At 41.9% G+C, this 17,424-nt stretch overlaps 1 protein-coding gene across 7 annotated transcripts in view; it reads left to right on the top strand.

The window, feature by feature from the left end:
* The first annotated feature begins 6,002 nt into the window (after positions 1-6,002).
* RUNX1T1 (RUNX1 partner transcriptional co-repressor 1) overlaps positions 6,003-17,424 on the top strand; it is a 157,448-nt gene continuing 146,026 nt past the window's right edge. The window contains exon 1 of one of the 7 annotated variants that reach the window (XM_086335243.1): positions 6,003-6,477. In XM_086335243.1, the coding sequence (XP_086191369.1) occupies positions 6,450-6,477 (28 nt within the window). In that variant the 5' untranslated portion in view covers positions 6,003-6,449. Of the gene's footprint in view, positions 6,478-7,530; positions 7,913-13,380; positions 13,988-14,035; positions 14,321-17,424 lie in introns of those variants that run through there. The other 6 variants (XM_086335259.1, XM_086335247.1, XM_086335258.1 and 3 more) reach the window with 6 other exon arrangements.

The following is a 17,424-nucleotide window of genomic DNA, read 5'->3' as shown; positions in this document are numbered from 1 at the left end:
AAAATTATGTCCTCTCAAGGAAAGGGGCGGAGAAGGCAATGGCACCCCACTCCAGTACTCTTGCCTAGAAAATCCCATGGACGGAGGAGCCTGGAAGGCTGCAGTCCATGGGGTTGCTAAGAGTAGGACACGACTGAGTGACTTCACTTTCACTTTTCACTTTCATGCATTGGAGAAGGAAATGGCAACCCACTCCAGTGTTCTTGCCTGGAGACTCCCAGGGACGGGGGAGCCTGGTGGGCTGCCGTCTATGGGTCGCACAGAGTCGGACACGACTGAAGCGACTGAGCAGCAGCAGCAGCAATGAAAGGGACCATACTGCAAGGCAGACGGGGTGATCGGCATCAGGTTGCTCTTGCGGTTTTACAGGCGCCTGACCTAAAGAGTGTATTGATCAAGCGATTCTCTTGAATGTACAGATGAAGTCTGGGGGAATTTAGGAAGGGGAACCTGTTGGTCCCAGATGACGGAGTCACCCTTTCTAGTGTCTTAACTGAGACACTGGGGTCTCTCAGTTGGTGGCCAGTCCTATTGAGAAAAAAGTAAGAACTGTGCAAAACAAGTTCATGCTGAATATGATTAACAGCAGCCTATGTTTGCTACAGATCTGTGGGCCAAAAATTCCTTCTCTTTCCACTGCTGTGCTGTGAGCCAGTTGGCGTCTGCTTTCCCCCCCAGAGGTGGATACGCTACAGTGATATAATGATTCTCACATGAAAACAGCCTTATGAGGTGATATGGGATTCATCAGACTAGAGTGTTCTATGGAGCAAATTGATATTTTTAAAGGACTGGAGAAAAATAAAATGATTAAAATACTATAACATATGAATCTTTTAAAGGCTGTATTTAATGTGAACATAGATATACTGATCTTGCATAACTAAGGCATACATTTCCAAATAAAGATGATTCTTTACTAAGTATAAACATCCTCAAAGAGTCTGGATTATATAAACTATCAATGATATAATAATTAAATGAAAGAATTAGAATATGCCCTAGACAAACAGCTTGTGAATTTTTACTGCATATTGATGTGTGTACTAAGGAATACATACTCCAAGTAATATATAAGATAAAAAGGAAAGAATTACTTACCTCTAAAATTCCCTTAGCTCCAAGTTTCTTCACATAGTATTTTTTAAAATGTCTAACTTATTATGGAAAGTAAACAAAAATTTCAGAAATATTGGTACTTTATTGTAGAGCCTAGAATAATTTTACAAACAGTTAAAACAAGAGTACATAAGAATACATATTTTTCATATCAAATTCCCCATTTTTCAAGAAATATTGAAATACATATAAAACAACACAAAAAACCTTTGTCTTTGATTGCCTACATTGTCTTCATTAAAAATATTGGTGGTGTTAAAGTTTTCAGAATAATTCATTAAGAAAGAAGCCAAGTGATAGTGTTTTGATTCATGTAGATAAATTCATGTGATGAAGTTTTTAAACTTATTCATTCTTCATTCAACAAATGTTTATTGAACACCTAATACTTGGCAAGCACTGTTCAGTGAACAAAACAGACTCTTGTCTATGTAGTTACATCACAGTAATATACACCTAACTAAGGATTTATATAGAGAAGGCGATTGCACCCCATTCCAGTGCTCTTGCCTGGAAAATCCTGTAGACGGAGGAGCCTGGTAGGCTGCAGTCCATGGGGTCGCTAGAGTAGGACACGATTGAGCGACTTCACTTTCACTTTCCTGCATTGGAGAAGGAAATGGCAACCCATTCCAGTGTTCTTGCCTGGAGAATCCCAGGGATGGCAGAGCCTGGTGGGCTGCCACCTATGGGGTCGCACAGAGTCGGACATGACTGAAGCGACTTAGCAGCAGTAGCAGCAGCAAGAATTTATATAGACAGAGTAGACACCAGTATTAAACAAAACAGCAAAAAAGGAAAAATAACTTCTCTGAGCACATTCAATTAAAAAAAAAAATGGGGACTATAGAATCTCAGTGGGGGATGGGTATTCTAAGGTTTTATTCTGGATTATGGTATTTTAAAAATCAACTTTCAAAGATGGAGGTGGGAAACATTCAATGTAAATTAGAAACATGTAACTAAGGTTTTGGGGGGGCATCATTATTTGTCATGGATTAGCAGTAAAATGTCACATGAGATAATTACTAGCTTATAGATAGTTGTGCATATAAAAACACTTATTTGTGTATGTCATGTAGCACGTGTGTGTTTCATATTACACAATAAATTCAATCCTGCAGAGTTTAATGTGTCAAACTCCAAGGAATACAAATATTTAAATATTTAAAGAGTAACACTCATTACTTAAATACTAATATGAATTATTTTATAAAACTCTCCAAACTTTAAAAAAATTCCTTTTGGAAATTAAATACGTTATTGAAATTTTCCAACTTTGGCTTTTTGCATGAAGACTGGCTTTAAAGTAGTATAGAAAAACATATGACTATCTGCAGCTGAATCACACCAATCCAATCAGCTTATTTGCAGGTAGGATGAGAGCCTTTTTTTGGGGGGGGGGGTGCCATGACACATGGCATGTGGGATCTGCAACTATGTCCCCTACAGTGCAAGCACTGAGTCTTAACCTCTGGTTTGCCAGAGAAGTATCAGAGTCATTTTAGTTTAACTTGCAAATTTCTATTAAAAAAAATTATTTATTATCTTAGGTCCCTAAGAGCTAATGTATTTACATTGTACACTTACAGAATAAGACAAGACCTCTAAAATTTATTCTTTTGTTGTCCATATTCTAAAATTAAACCTTAAACCAGTTAAATAACAAAATTGCAAAGATTTGGAATAAAACTTGTCCATACAAAGCTCAAAAAGTAAGCTACATAAAATTACATAGCAAAAGCGAGAGAAATGACAAATAGGGTTAAGGTCTTCATTGATGAAAGCATGATCATTGTTTCCTGTCCTTTATGTTTATCATATTCTATTTTTTCACAAATACAATAACTTTCATTAAAAATAATTAAGAATTTTCATCAACCTAAGCAAACAGGAAGACTTTTTCAAAGTATATAGAAAAATCACAGCTTGGGACTCATTCAAACTTTAATGTCTGTAAGAAGGAATTTTGAAAGCATTAATTAAGAACTTGTTTAAATTTTGTCCAGGAATTCCTGTTTGTGAGAGGTGAATCACATATCTCTAAAGAAGATAATGAGCACTCATCTGAAATTTGTGTTGGAAATTCTGCTTTTTTTAAAGATTGGCTTAATGAGACACAAAAAGCAGTCTTAGGTAACATTAATGAAAAAAAACCTGTAAGCTGAAAAAACTTGGTACCTTTACAGTAAGAAAAATTTAAGAATGTGAGAAAAAAACCTGTGAGAAAAAAACTGCTAGTAAGGGTTTTTATAGTTTAACATATTATTGAATATCTTATTTTTCAGTTTAATGGTTTTCTTAGGGTGCGTAGGTGCCTATTTTTAAAAAATAATTTTTTTAAGATTTTTTTTTTTTGGTTCAACAAAATGAAAGTCCTTAAAGTACAGATACCTAATTTCTCCTGTGAGTGGCAGATAGAAAGACAATACTAATTCCTGTCTCCTTTAGATAGTTATTTTTTAATGTATCAGTGATCAATTGACTGCATGATGAATGCAATGTCACTTGTATTTCCCACCCCAAGGCTAGGGTAACGAAATATTTTGTGGACTTGTATCGTTTTCCGGCAATTCACACCTTCCCACCACTCTTATGAACGAGCCCCTCCCTTCCCATTTACTGTTTTATTTTCCTAGATTTTACAATTCAGGAATCACCTCACACTTGAGTTGGTCCCTATTGCTACGATTTGCTCCAAATAGAGGAGTCAGGAGATAATAGAAGGCCAAACTCTACAGAAAACTGTGTTCTACATCTTGCAGGACACAGGCCTTTAAAGGAAGTGGGAAGTGGGATTAAGGAATATATTGAGTCACTATACCTCAGCCTCAGGATGTACATTCTTCACCTGCTCTTATCAGAATTTTTAAAAACTCTAAGATTTAGTGACATTCTACCTGATGTGAAGTCAAACTGAGTAGAAAACGTTAATTTTTTAAGAAAAGAAGTACAACTAGAACAATGATTATTATTTTTACTGAAGGATGACCAAAAGGGAGAATCCCATAAGCTTTGTAGAATCTTATAAAACATGATTTAAATATATGCCTTTGTGTTGTGAATATGGCCTGAAAATGTAAAACTGTTTTTGATTTCCTGCAAGTTGTTTTCCATTGATTTTGAAGTTTAATGTTTCTATCATAATTTCACACCTACTTTGGCACAATTTACAAAAAGAAGAAAAATATAGCATAATATGTATATTTTATTTCTCCCCCTATTTTTTACATCCTAAAACTTGTTGATTTATTTCTAAGCCTTACAATATGATTTTAGAAGTAGCACTATTTCACAAGAATCATTCCTGATTCAGATTTCATTTTATTAATTTAAATAAGAATAAATATATAGTCCTGATATCTAAATTGTTGCTTTTCAATTTTGGGACAAAAGAAATAACACATGTAATAGAATAATTAAATATTAAAGTGTTCATGATTCTTTAAGGAAAATATAAGTAAGCTTTGACAATTTCCTATACAATGGAGTTAAAGTATACAAAAAATTTTATATTTTAAGATTATTAATGCTGCTAAGGAGAGCAAAAAATAAAGAGCTGTAATGCAGAAATTACTATAGAATGTACAACTTGATAAAATTTGAGATTCAAATTAAAAATATCAAATATCAAGACTTAACATTACAATTCATTAATCCATTACAATTCATTAGTCAAATGTCCCAAAGAGAGGGCAGAATGTACAATGAGTATTTTCTGAAAATGAATTGCAAAAAATGAGTAAAATCTGAGAAGACTTCAGAATTGGAAGCTCCAGCTGGATTTAAAAGGATGGGGGAAGGGCTCTTACTACTAAATATCTGAAGCACCATTTAAAAAAAAAAAACCTACCAACGTCTCATCAGGCCTACTCTGACTCTGTCTTAAACATCTTTTCCTTTGTAAAGACGAAATTTAGAAACACACACACAGGATATGTTGCACTGATGTAGGCCAGTTGAGAAAAAAAAAAAAAACATGGTTTAGAGCAGGATTTCAAATTGTTACACTAAATATAATAACATTTGCAGTCATGGCACTGTTCCATAATAATTTTGAAAGATTTCATTTTACTCATCATCACCAGCCATTATCTGATCATATTTGACCTACATATTAATATTTTCATTATTATCCAAGCCCCTTTTGCTCTGTACAAACTGTCAGTTCTGTTCACTGCGAGATTATTTATTTACTTTGGAAATAACTGGAATTCTTTCACCCTATCTTTTTCTCCAGGGACACCCCCACCCCCAGGATTGATATTAATGTCTGCGGGAGGGGGGATATAACCCATAAATACAAACAAACAAACACCGTGAGATAGAAAAGGGGACCCTCTTCATGGCATACTATGGGAGAAGTATAAAAACAAAGGGAAAAAGAAAATGATAATTATTTTCTCTAAGGCTATTATCTAATGCGAAAGCAAATAGTCAGTCTGGAAATCAGCTAACAGAAGGGGATTAAGAGAGAGGAGATCTGAGCAGGGCTTGATGGCTCGCAGAGCTGTGTCTCCAGCCAGTGATGAGACGCAGGCAGGGCAGCCAGGAGCGCTCCAGATGGCCGGGGAAAGTGGTCGTCTTGGGTTACTGCAGGGCGCCGGGGGCCCCGGGAAAGCATCACTAGGGAGCCGGCCCCACGTCCAGCCTTCACCGGAGAGGGCGAGGCCAGGAGAGAGGCGGCCCGCGCGCCCGCGCGCCCCGGCCGGCCGGGCCAGCCCATTGTTAACTTACACTTGACCCCCGTGACCCCCGCACGACACCGATGTCCCCCACCTCCCCCGCCTGCCGCCCGCGCCCCCCGCGCCGCCGCGGGCCCTCCTCCCGGCCCCAGGGAGCGGCTGCGGCGCCCCGGGCGCGGGCGCGCGCGCTCTCGGCGCCCAGCGCGCGGCGCCCCCGCTGCCCGGCGGCCGCCCCGCCGCCCCGCGCGCGTCGCCTTCCTCGAGAGTGAGCGAGGGCGCGCGAGGCCGACGCAGACGCCGCCCGGGACGGGGGCGCTTCTCCGCGCCCCGCATCCCATTCGTCTGCCGCCGCGGCGACCGCAGGGAAGGGGCGGGAGGCAGGGAGGGAGGAGCGGCGCGCGGCGCGTCCGGGGCTGCTCCGCGTGGAGGCGGCGTCTGGCCGGCGGCCCCGACCCCCGGGCTCCTCGCCCCGCGGCTCGCGGTGATCGGTGCCCGGCGGCCTCGCGGCGAGCGCGCGCGCGGGCCCGCGGTCCTGGACGCGCCGGCCCTTCGGGGGCCAGGAGAGGCGCCGCGCCCTCGGCCCTTCGCCCCGCGGGCCGGCCGAGAAGACGGCAAGTTTTCCTGGCACCTCGGAGCCGGTGGCGGATGGTGGGACTCTCCGGCCCTGTGCAGTGTAAGTGCCCGCGGGCGGGCGGGGACTGGGGGCACCGGGGTGGGGGTGGGGGTGCCCTGGTTGTTGGTATTAATTCTCATTCTGGTGACCGTCCCATTCGTTTGGGTTGTTCGGCCGGGAGGCTCCGGGCTGTCTCCGTCGCTGAACTACTGTAGAGCCACGCACCGGGGCGAAGAGGAGCCTCGCGAGTCACTGCCCGCTGCGGTGACACTGAACTTCAAGGGGCAGCCGGGGGTGCCGTTTTCACTCTCAGATTCTCCGCACTGCTGCCCCCTTTTTCTTTTCTCTCCATCATGACGGTATGAGAGCTGGAAGATTATATTAGTCCCACCACCCACCCCCGACCGAACCCCCGGGCAAGGTACCCAGGGTGAGGGTGGCAGGTGGCCTTGGACCCTCATTTTTTTTTTTTCAATATTTTTTTAAACTGGAAAGTCTGCTTTTGATGGTGGGAAAACTTAGCTCTGGCATCAAGCGAGGAGGAGGAATCTGAACTTTTGAGACCCGGTGGCAACTGCGCTCGGGGTCCTTAGAGCAGTCCTCGGGCGCTTGGTGCCCACCCTGCGAACTGGCCCTGGTCTTCTTGGGCACGCGGGGTGCTCGGGTGGGAAGCCCCTGGAGGACAGGCCAAGCCCCCCGCCCCCGAACTCCAGTGAGGTCTCTCGATCCGAGTCTGGCATCCGCGACGGGCTTAGGGCTTTGCCGCCCGGGCTGGGTGGGCAGCGTCCCTGCGGCCCAGACCTCCGCGTGCCGGAGGCTTCGGCGCCCTGGCCCTTTGGGGGTTCCCTGCGCAGCCTCGATGGGGGCCCCCGTCTCCTCTTCAGAATGGGGAGCCTTGTGCTCGGCAGCGGAGCCCCCGCCAGGCGGAGCCCGGACGGGGAGCCGTGTCCCGGGGATGCAATTCGTTTACCCGGCCCCAGCGCTCTCTTGGGGGGACAGAAAGGACTGGGGTGATCGGTGCACCCAGACCCCTCTCCCTGGGCGGATCTGACGCTGGCCAGGACCCCCCTTAGGAAAGACAATTGTGGGTACAAGACGCTTAAATCCGTTTTTTTTTTTTTTTGAAACTTTTTATGGAGGTTGGGGTGGGGTAAGTCAACCCTTGGAAAAGTTTGAGTACAGATTCCAGGAAGTAGGATGTGAACCCAGACTGTTACTAAAAATAGCCCGATTCCCTCCCCCCCACCCCACCCCGCCGAGCTTTTCAAGTTCGGAGGATTTGGCTGCGGAGCCTTGCAGCCCTTGTTTTCCTTATTCCTTGCAAAGCGTCGTGGCTGTTGAAATCTTTTGAGCACAGCTATTCTTCAAGATCTGGGCATCTTAAAACCCAACTCGCCTTAGCCTGGCACCAGAGTGTCACTTTCAGGAATAGCCAGTGCCCCCCGCGGAGGAGCTCCTGAAGACCAGTCCCAGAGTCCAGGGCCGGGGAGTGAAGGTCAGGAGTTGGGGGGGAAGCCACTCCAGAGCAACTTGATGTGCTTCATGTCACTCCGGGCCCCCTTGAATTTTTAATTTCGCTCCCTCTAATTAATCTGCCCAGGGCCTTGATATAAATGGCTGTCCACAGCAGCTGCAAATTGATTCATCCCCTGATAAAGGTTGGGTTGCTGACCAAGGCGTTTTCTTTTTCTACCTTCTGTGTGAACTGAAATCTGTTTTACAGGTCCCCCGCCCCCCCACCCCGTCTCCTTTTAAACATGTGCACCATTTTTAAGTGCTCCCAGTGGCTTTGATTGTCATAACTCTCCCTTTGCATAGAACGAGAGTGAAACTGGGTCTGTGCCCAGTGAGTCCACACTCGCTAGAATACAAATTGATCAGCTTTTCAGTGATAAACCGTTAGTGTCCGGGGTCTTCTTAGTTTTTTGCAGCCTTTTGCCTGGACCATGTGAGCGTTCTGTTGTGCCCAGTCTCTCCTGTCATCCAGTTCCTTAGAAAAGGTGAATAAACAGAACTGTTTCTTAAACCATCCTGGACCAAACCCAGATGCTTATGTCAGATGTGATGTGTACAAAGAGAAGCAAATTTATGATTCTCTGGATCTTTCCCCATTGTTTATTCTTAATGTCAATTCTAGTTTTACCATTGTAGGGGCTTTCAGGTAGCATGCATGGGACAGTCTGATTTTCTTTTTCTTTTCTTTCTTTTTATGGGTGGTTATTTTTTAAAGGGACAGCTGACAGTCTCACCCAGTGTTTGACCTAGGCATCTTTTGCAGCCAGGAAGGATATTGAGGAAGTTGAAGTCTAACATTGCTTTATCTGTACTGTATTTAGCATTTCTTTGGCTTATTCTTTCAAAAGAAAGAATTTCCACGAAATAATCAAGGAATCAGGCTCATTCTGGGTGTATAAAAGCTGACTTTATCTGCGATCATACTAAGAGAAGAACTTTATGTTAGAAGACTTTGTGTAAGAATTCATAATTTTTTGTAAACCATTTAGACAGCAGTCACTTTATTTGAAATGCTAAATACTGAGTGGGAGTGTTTGAGTATGGAGTTTCTCCAGTGTCCAGTTCATATCTAATAAAAGAAGTGGGAAAAATGGTGTATTTTTTCTTTAATGTTTGGACAGCTCAAAGCAGACCAGAAATCTTTGAAATGCTTTATAGCTTTAGTCTCTGTGACTCACTAATATCTGCTAATAATTTGATTTAAAAATGATCCTTAAAAGGATCATTTCATAATAAGACACATTCTTCTTGTAGTACAAAGCAAACTGCCCTATCAAGTTGCAAGCTGCTGGAAATGGTAGGACAGTACATGTTGCAGCTACAAGATTGCAGCTTTATATTTTTACATTTTCCCCCTTCTGAAGAAAAGTAAAATATTGTTCTTGATGCTAGATTCTAATGATGAATTCTTCCATCCAGGATGTTAGTATAAATATTTGCAGATCAAAGAACACTTCATAAATAGGAAAGAAGTACACAAATGTAAGGTGCCATTATCATTTATTTTATTATAAAAATAGAAGCTTTTTTTATTGTGGAAAAAAAAACTTTTCTTTTTTTCCAACATTGAAAAGGGATCACGAGAAAGAAATGCTTCCAATGGGAATGCTGGTCAGTGGTTGTCAGGTTAGGACATTCTTCACTGTCAAATCCTGTTTCTCACTTCTTTGATATGAACATCAGCTGACAGGCACTGAATGCAAACCCTTCTTCATTGAGGTTTTATGCAGGCAGCATAGCCCTTCATAGCAAAGCAGTCTCAAAAATTGGCACCTGCAGGATTTGCATGTGAAAAAAACGATTCAGTTGCATTTTACTGGAGTCTATTACTGTAAGTTATGTAGGTTCAGTGAGAAAAGCTATATGTTGATGTTTGGACATTTAAAAGTTCTTTGTTTTAGGGACACCTTATTCATCATCTAGTGATCCACAGACTTTATTGATAGCAGAAGCAGGGTGAAGAGATCTCTGGCTTTATAGAGGTTATTTAGTATGAAATGGTGTTATTTTTAACCATGTGCTTACAGAGTGCACTGCATGCATGGTTAATTTTTAAAATGTGCCTTAAAATGATGCCTTCATACAACTTTCAGAATCCATCAGAAGTTAAATACATAAAATTAGGTTAACATAAATACTCTTTGAAAACAATCTAGGATTTTAGAAGTTCAATAAATTAAAATCTATAATAAAGAAATTAAACATTTCATAGTTCTGAATTTCTTTACTTGTTAAATAATTTGTCACCAAGATGCCTTTTAAAAATACCATATTTGACCCTTTTATGCAAAATAACTGACAAATGTTAAGTCAACTAAAATACCATCAATGTGAACATTTCATCCAGAATAAGTTATTTTTTATTATCTAAAGAGACACGTTCCAACTTCACTTTTTTACAGCCATTAATATAAGAGTTCCTAAATAATGTTTAAAGAACAGTGAACATTTTATTAAAGCAAACATTAGTTCAGTTTAATGGAGGTAATTGTAAGTGATAAGACAGAGCAGGTTATCTCTGTGTTGTTTAAACAGAAGGAGCTACTTTGCACCATTTCCAGTAGCCATCTGTAGAAGAGAAGGGTTTGCACCTGTCTGTCCACACTAATTATAGATTAGGGCCAAAGAAATGAAATTCGAGGAGGTTTTCAGCTAATGAAATCCATACAGATTTTATTGTAAATGTGTTTTATGTAAAGAGGGTGATGGTTGAGTTATGAGTGAATAAATTGCTATGTAGCTGCTAGGCACTTGGTTTTGAAGCACAATTCTGCTGCATTAACCTTTGATATTAAAAAAAAAAAAAAGACAAACAACTTAGACACGGATGCTAGTCTTTGTTTGGCGTCCATAGCTACAATTTAGTGAGCAGCAGTGAGATTCAGTGTGCAATTTTAAAATGTGCTGTAAAGCAGCTTAAATGTTAAGAATATTCTAGTATTTTGAAATGCAGATGAAGTAGAAGGTAGGTTTTAACTTATACATATAAAACATTAGGAAATCTGAAAGCTTTTTTTTTGCATTTCAGTTTCACATACATGAGAAATTAAAGCAAAATGAGTGAGGAATTCATTCTGCAATAAAAGGTCACATGAATCTCTACCACATCTGTTTATAGTAATTATGAACATAATTAACATAAGAATTACAAATGAAATAATGACAAGCTGAGCAATGAGATATTATGCCATAATGGTCATATGTTGGAATTCTCACATTATAGCACACTAGAATTCACATACTCAAAGAAAATGGTAGATTTTTATCTGAATTAATGCTTCAAAACTTATCTGCTTGAGACAGATGGACTTCTTGCTTTTATAGGAAGGTAACCTATTATTAAGAAAAGAACTAGTTGAAATTAAGATTTTTAGTCTCCAGCCTGGCCTTTAAGACAGCTATGATGATAGAAACCACTTCCTGTTGTACACTTATTCTGTGATTGTTCTTCTTGATTATTATATTGCTTTTTTCTAAATTGAAAGCTTTGCAGCAAAGTGTTTGCTTTGGAAGAAAGTCATGGATTCTTCCCATTTGAGAATTGGTTGATCTTTTCTGTAACTGTGAGCCAAAAGTCAGTGAACAAACAAGGTAGTAATAGAACTAGTATGCCTTTACAAAACAAGAACCCTGGCAGATAAGCTTTTGTGCAGTTTTCTTCATACCTTCAGTGTCTGGATGCTTTTTAAAGAAAAATGTAAGCCTTTTCTGTGGAAGTAGTAGGGCTTTGTTTGTTTTATAAATAGCATTTTTTCAAAGCACATGTAATGGAAAAATCAGTTGGCGTTTCTAAGTTGTATTTTTTACTTCCTAGACTTGCATTGGATTTATAAACATGTGTCTGTAGTCTTTGTCCAAACTGATCTAACTAATATGTAATAAAGGGGCAGGTATATGTGATTGCACCTGGTTATCCTGAATGCAGGTTTCTATAGCAGCTAGAGAAAAAGTGAAAGGTGACTCTTTATGAGAGCTATAATGATACTCTAGAAATCTGTTGTTACATTTAAAACATGTAAGGATGACAGATTTCCACTCATTTAGAGTGCACTCGATTTGGTAACATTTCCTGCCAAATGGTCTCCTCCCTCTCCTTGCACCCTTCTATAACTATTGAACCTGCTCACTTTTTGAAGATTTACGGGGAAGTAGTACCTCCTTCTCTTCTCAGTGATACCCCGAGGTTTTCCACATGATTGGATTACTGGTGGACTGTGGCAGAGCCCTTTTCATCTGACATTCACTGCATGACAAGATTTTTCACACATGCCCTTCCTGCACCAACGCCTAGCTTTTTGCACTTTACCTGACCTATCAGGTTTCCCTTAATTGTTTTCTTGGGGTGTGTGGGAGCTTGGGGGCCAGAGGGTCCAACTGCTCATAAAACTTTTTGAGCACTGGATCCAAGTGGTTTGGAGGGGAGTGCTTGATTCAACAGTTTGCTGTTGTGGTTCAGGGGCTCAGTTGGCCCCCTCTTTGTGACCCCTGCCTCTCCTGATTTTCTTAAGGTCTTCTTCAGATCTGTCTCCTCTCAGAGGTGGCTGCTAGGTCTCTTGCACTTTGGTGTTGGTGTTTTTCTCTAATCACCAGCCTTATTTCCCCTCACCCCAAACTATCGAGCCCCCATGCATAAACTGTTTTACAATCTGAAGTTTCACTGCAGCAGGGGCTACAGTGTATGTCAAGAACAGTTCTGGAGTTTATTGGCTTCTTTATTCTGAACTCACTCTTTATACTGACATGAGCTTCTTAACCAAGCTTCAGTGCCTTGAAATGCAACATGACCAAATACTCCCTTTCCGCCCCCCCCCCCAATAAAATAACCTTCTTTGCTGCATTATTTGCACTCCATTAAGGATATGATCAGATGTTCACGTTGGCTGACGGGTGCATTTAAAAGGGGAAAGGGGGCTCCCAGGAGACCACTCAGGTGTACCTCCCTGCAGACCCTGATGGGGGTGGAAGAGGCACTCTGGACTGGGAGGAGCGCTAGCTCCCTGCTTGGTGTCTGATTGATTCCCTGGCTCTGGGGTGGGGAGAAGAGCTGTGGAGGCAAGCTCAAACCGGGATTGATTGCCTCGATTTCAAATTCCCACCTCCAAAATAGACTCTCAGATGTACACACAAGGAGCCCCCACCGCCGGCACAGTTTCTGGAGGTGGAGCAGGTGTCTGGGAGTCACCTGTAGCTCCCAGTCACAAGTGCGTCTTCTCCCGGTGCCGCTGGCCACGCGAGGTTTCCGCTGGGACCACCTTGACAAGCCCAGGGAGATGCCAGCGTTTGTATCCGCCTCACAGCCATCTCTGTGGATGTGGGCAGGGGTTGGAATCTAGTCTTGGGGCCAGCCAAGAAAGGGACGAGAACTCCCACTTGAGGTCGGTCGGGAAGGGCTGTGTCGCTGCCCGTGAGGACTCCCTGGGTTTGCTGGGCAACTTGGGTCTGTCTGGATGGAGGTCACACGGTGACTGTCTCGTTGTTAAGCTCCTGCAAAAAGCGGGCTCTGGATTCCCCTCTGACCTTGACAGAACCTCCCGGAATGTTAGCATCCCAGCTGCCCCCCTCCGCCATCCCTGGAGCAAGGGAAAAAGGCAGTTTGCTAGTCTGGACTCCCCCCGCTCTCTCTCCGGGTGGGGACAGACGCGGCGGGGAGGGGAGACAGGTCAGCCCCGGCTAGCCTGGGGGCGCCTCGCTCGCCCCCGGTGTCCCCGAACCCTCCGCCCCTGCCCTGCCGGTCCCTGCTCCTTCGCTGCAGCCCGCGTCTCCCGTCCCCCCTCTCTCTCTGCCGCTTCCCCTGCCTCTCCCGCGCCGTCTCACACGCACCCTCTGTTTATTTTCCTGCCTCCATCTGGGCCCTGCTGATATTGTAATCACCCCGATGCACGCCGGCTCCGCTCGGCTCCCTCGTGCGCCCGCACACTCACTCACACACAATGTGCCATCCTGACAAGCCTCTGACTTCTGATAAGCTCCGATGTGTGTTTAATGAATACAAAGCCGCGGTCCGGGGGCCGCCTGCGCTGCGGCGGCCGCCTCTCCTGCGCTGCTTTGCCAGAAGGTAATCTCGGCGGCCGGGGGGGCCGGGGGCCGGGGGGCGGGCCGGGAGGAGGGGAGGGGTGGGGGGCGGGATGCAGGGGGGCGCGGGGAGGCGGCCTTTCTCTTTTCCTCTCCCCCTTCCCGAACGATTCAGAAGTCGATAAGACCGGGAGAAGTGAAGATGTACCATGTTATCTGTCGCTCCTCTTAGCTGGCGGAGAGAATTTACATTTCAAGATTAGCAGAGGGAGGAAAGAGAAATCTCCCTTTTGTTGTGTGGGGTGAGGAGCTGGCATCAGCCCTGGCCTGGCCGCTATCTCCCATCACCTCTGCTATCCAGACAGGACTCACCGAGGTGAGATTACCGGAGGGCCTTATCTTTCCTTGGGTTTCTTTTTTTTTTTTTTTTTGCCATTCTAAATAGGTTTAAAGGAGACTGGATAAAGGGCGGGGGTGGGGGGGGGGTGGGGGACAATGGATTACGATATTGATGGGATGCTGAAGCCTTTGGATGAAGAGGGGGAAAGAAGAAGCTGCTTAACAACTTGATTAGTTCCTTTTTATTTTGATGTTAAGGTGAGACTGTGTTCCTTCTTTGCATTCAAAGTCTGTAGAACTTAAGGGAAAATCGGAATGGCTTGAATGCCTTATATTCTTTTCACTCCCACCTCCTGCCCTCCTTAGCACCGTCTCGCTTCTTATAACGAGAGTTTCATTTACCCCTTATTTGTAGGATTGATAAACCGAGTAAAATCGGTTGAGGCTTTTGGAATTGATCATTTGTGTTTGGTTCGGTGTGACATGTTTTGAATGGGTGGTAAATTGATGCTAATGGTAGTACTTGGATGAGTAAGAAGAGCAAATGAAACCTACTTTTAATGTGAAATTAGTTGATTTTATAGTATGATTTCAACTAGGTGCAGAGGGAACAAAAATCAAGTCTGTAAGGTAGATTTGCATGTTGAATTTAAACTATGGGATTTCCCCACCCCCCATTGGAATTGGTTTAAAATGAAAATAATTTTAAAATGTTTAATAAACCTGTTTAATTTGAAACATGTTTAATACACTTGAATGTGTTTAAAAATTATAGTAGCAACCTTAAAAGGTTTTTTAAAATGGGTAAAGGTGGGAAAACAATTGTTTTGCTTCCTACACATAGTCAGGATAACTATTTTCATAGGTAAATATGATCCAGTAACTAAGAGCCTAATTAAAATTTGTTTAAAGGCAGGGGGGCATGTTTCCTTGTTGACAGCAGCAGATCGATTGGGTAAGACAATAGAGTCCCATTATTTCACTTCCATTGACTGAACATATTGACATTTCAGGTTTGCTGTTGCCTCAGTGAGCATGATGAAACACTGAAATTCACAGTCCAACTGGCCAGAGTGGCACATGTATTTACTGTATGTCATTTCTGCCTGGGGTTACCTTGTCACCTAGGCAGAATGGGAATAGACAGCCTGGAATCCTTCAGAAGGGCAGAGATCTTTTGCTAGTGAACTGACAGAGAACATTTCTTAGGGACATCTTTAATTTTACTTAGAATCAGGTGTACCAGATAAATACGTGATATACTTTTATTTGAAAATCTGAGGAGCTACTTAGCTATCAGTCCTTGTATTTTACATGTAAGAATACCCATTTTCAAGCTTTACCTTCCCAGAGATATTTACATTGAATCATTTAGATAGTTTGTGCTCAGGTGACATCCATTTTTCTCCAGTTGGGGGTATTCAAGCACCTGCTAAATCTGTATCTGTTTAAAGAAATGTGTAAGTCCCCTTCAAAAATAGGGTCTGGCTTTCCTTTTTCTGTGGGTGGAATATGAAAGCAGAATGTGTATATTTTACATTCATGTGACTGAATAGAAAGCAGTATGTATAGATACACATGTGTATTCTAAGCAGTGACAGAGAAAATACTCAGTGTTCTATGTCTTAGTGTAATCTACCCTTTTACACATTTTGCATAGTCTTTGCGTAATAAAACTAAATTTTAGGCAGACCTTGAATCAAAGAAATTTGAATTGTATGAAAAGTGAACATGGAAGAAACCAGAAGGGACTTAATGTATTTTTTAAAGTTTAGTGAAAATATAAAACTATTATGAATATGCCTTATACCCAGCAGTTCTTGTCATCAGGTTAGGCAACTGATGCCCTTTACAACATTTAGAACAAAACTAGTCCTTTATACCATTTTCATGAAAATGTTAGGTTTCTGTTTGATCAGCAGGTGCTGTTGAGATGAAAGCCATGTGTAAATTTTCAGAAGGCCAAAAGTGTCAATTCAGAAAAGGAAAGTGATAAGAGAAAATGCAATCAGTTTTCCTGTTTTCAATTTGTGCAGGATTTGAAGAGCTGTTTTGTTAAACTGCTACATCTGCTCCAATATGAATATTGAACTACTTCCACTAAAAATAACAGCCTATAATTTGGAAGCTACTGCCGTCTTTTGTTAATGTGAGTGGGTTATTTAAAAACAAAAAAAAAACAAAAAAAATTAAAAAAATAAAAAAGACAATTTTCTATTCTGACAATCTCTTGCCTAATGTGCATTTTCATTTGTTGGCACTTTTATCCTCAGCAGATAAATGGTATTATGCAATTAGGACCTCATCTCGTTTGACTATGAAAGAGATTTCCATAGGTGGAAATCCTTGTAAAATGGTTTCACATAAAACAAAATTTATTTTAAAGTAACCTGTTTAAATGCAGTTAAATTGAGAGAGTTATTCCTTACATTCTCGAATACTGCAATTTTTAACTTACTGCTGACTATTATAACAAAGTTAACACTATTCCATTGCATACTGGGCATTCCGTGATTTATTTCACCTTTAATATACCTGTAAATGTAAGTTTAAATTAATCAGGGATATTTTACCTAACAGGGCTTTCAGAATAATTTTTTCATGCTTAAATAAAATGATTAAATTATGCTTGAGTGCCTGCATACAAAAGCTTTAGCTTCTATAGTACTGCTAATCAAATAAGTTTTATGGACAGGGAAAGCACCACATTAGAGAAAAATTGGATGCATTTACTAGTGACATTTCTAGGAAAGACATGTTTAAAAAATTACTCAATATTAATTAAAAAGAACTCTAACATGAATAGCAATAATAAAAATAATACTTTAATCCCTACAGAAAGAAAATAAATGGCAGTACTAGTCATGCAAAACTGGACATAGAGAATTAAGGTAGAAGGAAGACCTATAAAATTTGGATCAGGTTTAATATTGACTCCATCCACAATTGCAGTTGGGTGGACTTGTGGTATAGTAATTTGTCTAGGGTGAGACCTGATCACTGCTTTGGATCAATTAGAGGGAATATAGCTTGTACCTTCACACTTCAATTGTTAGACACACTCACTCTTCAAAGATAAACTGAGAATATCTTCAGAATGGATACAAGGGAAAACAGACACTGTGACACATTAGCATATTT

This window comes from Bos grunniens, chromosome 14 (assembly GCF_055505025.1).
Source record: "Bos grunniens cultivar Pamir isolate PY7600 chromosome 14, Bosgru_T2T1.0, whole genome shotgun sequence".
NCBI classification, from domain to species: Eukaryota; Metazoa; Chordata; class Mammalia; order Artiodactyla; family Bovidae; genus Bos; species Bos grunniens.
The sequence above is the reverse complement of the archived record's forward strand: the minus strand, read 5'-3'. Positions and strand labels throughout refer to the sequence as shown.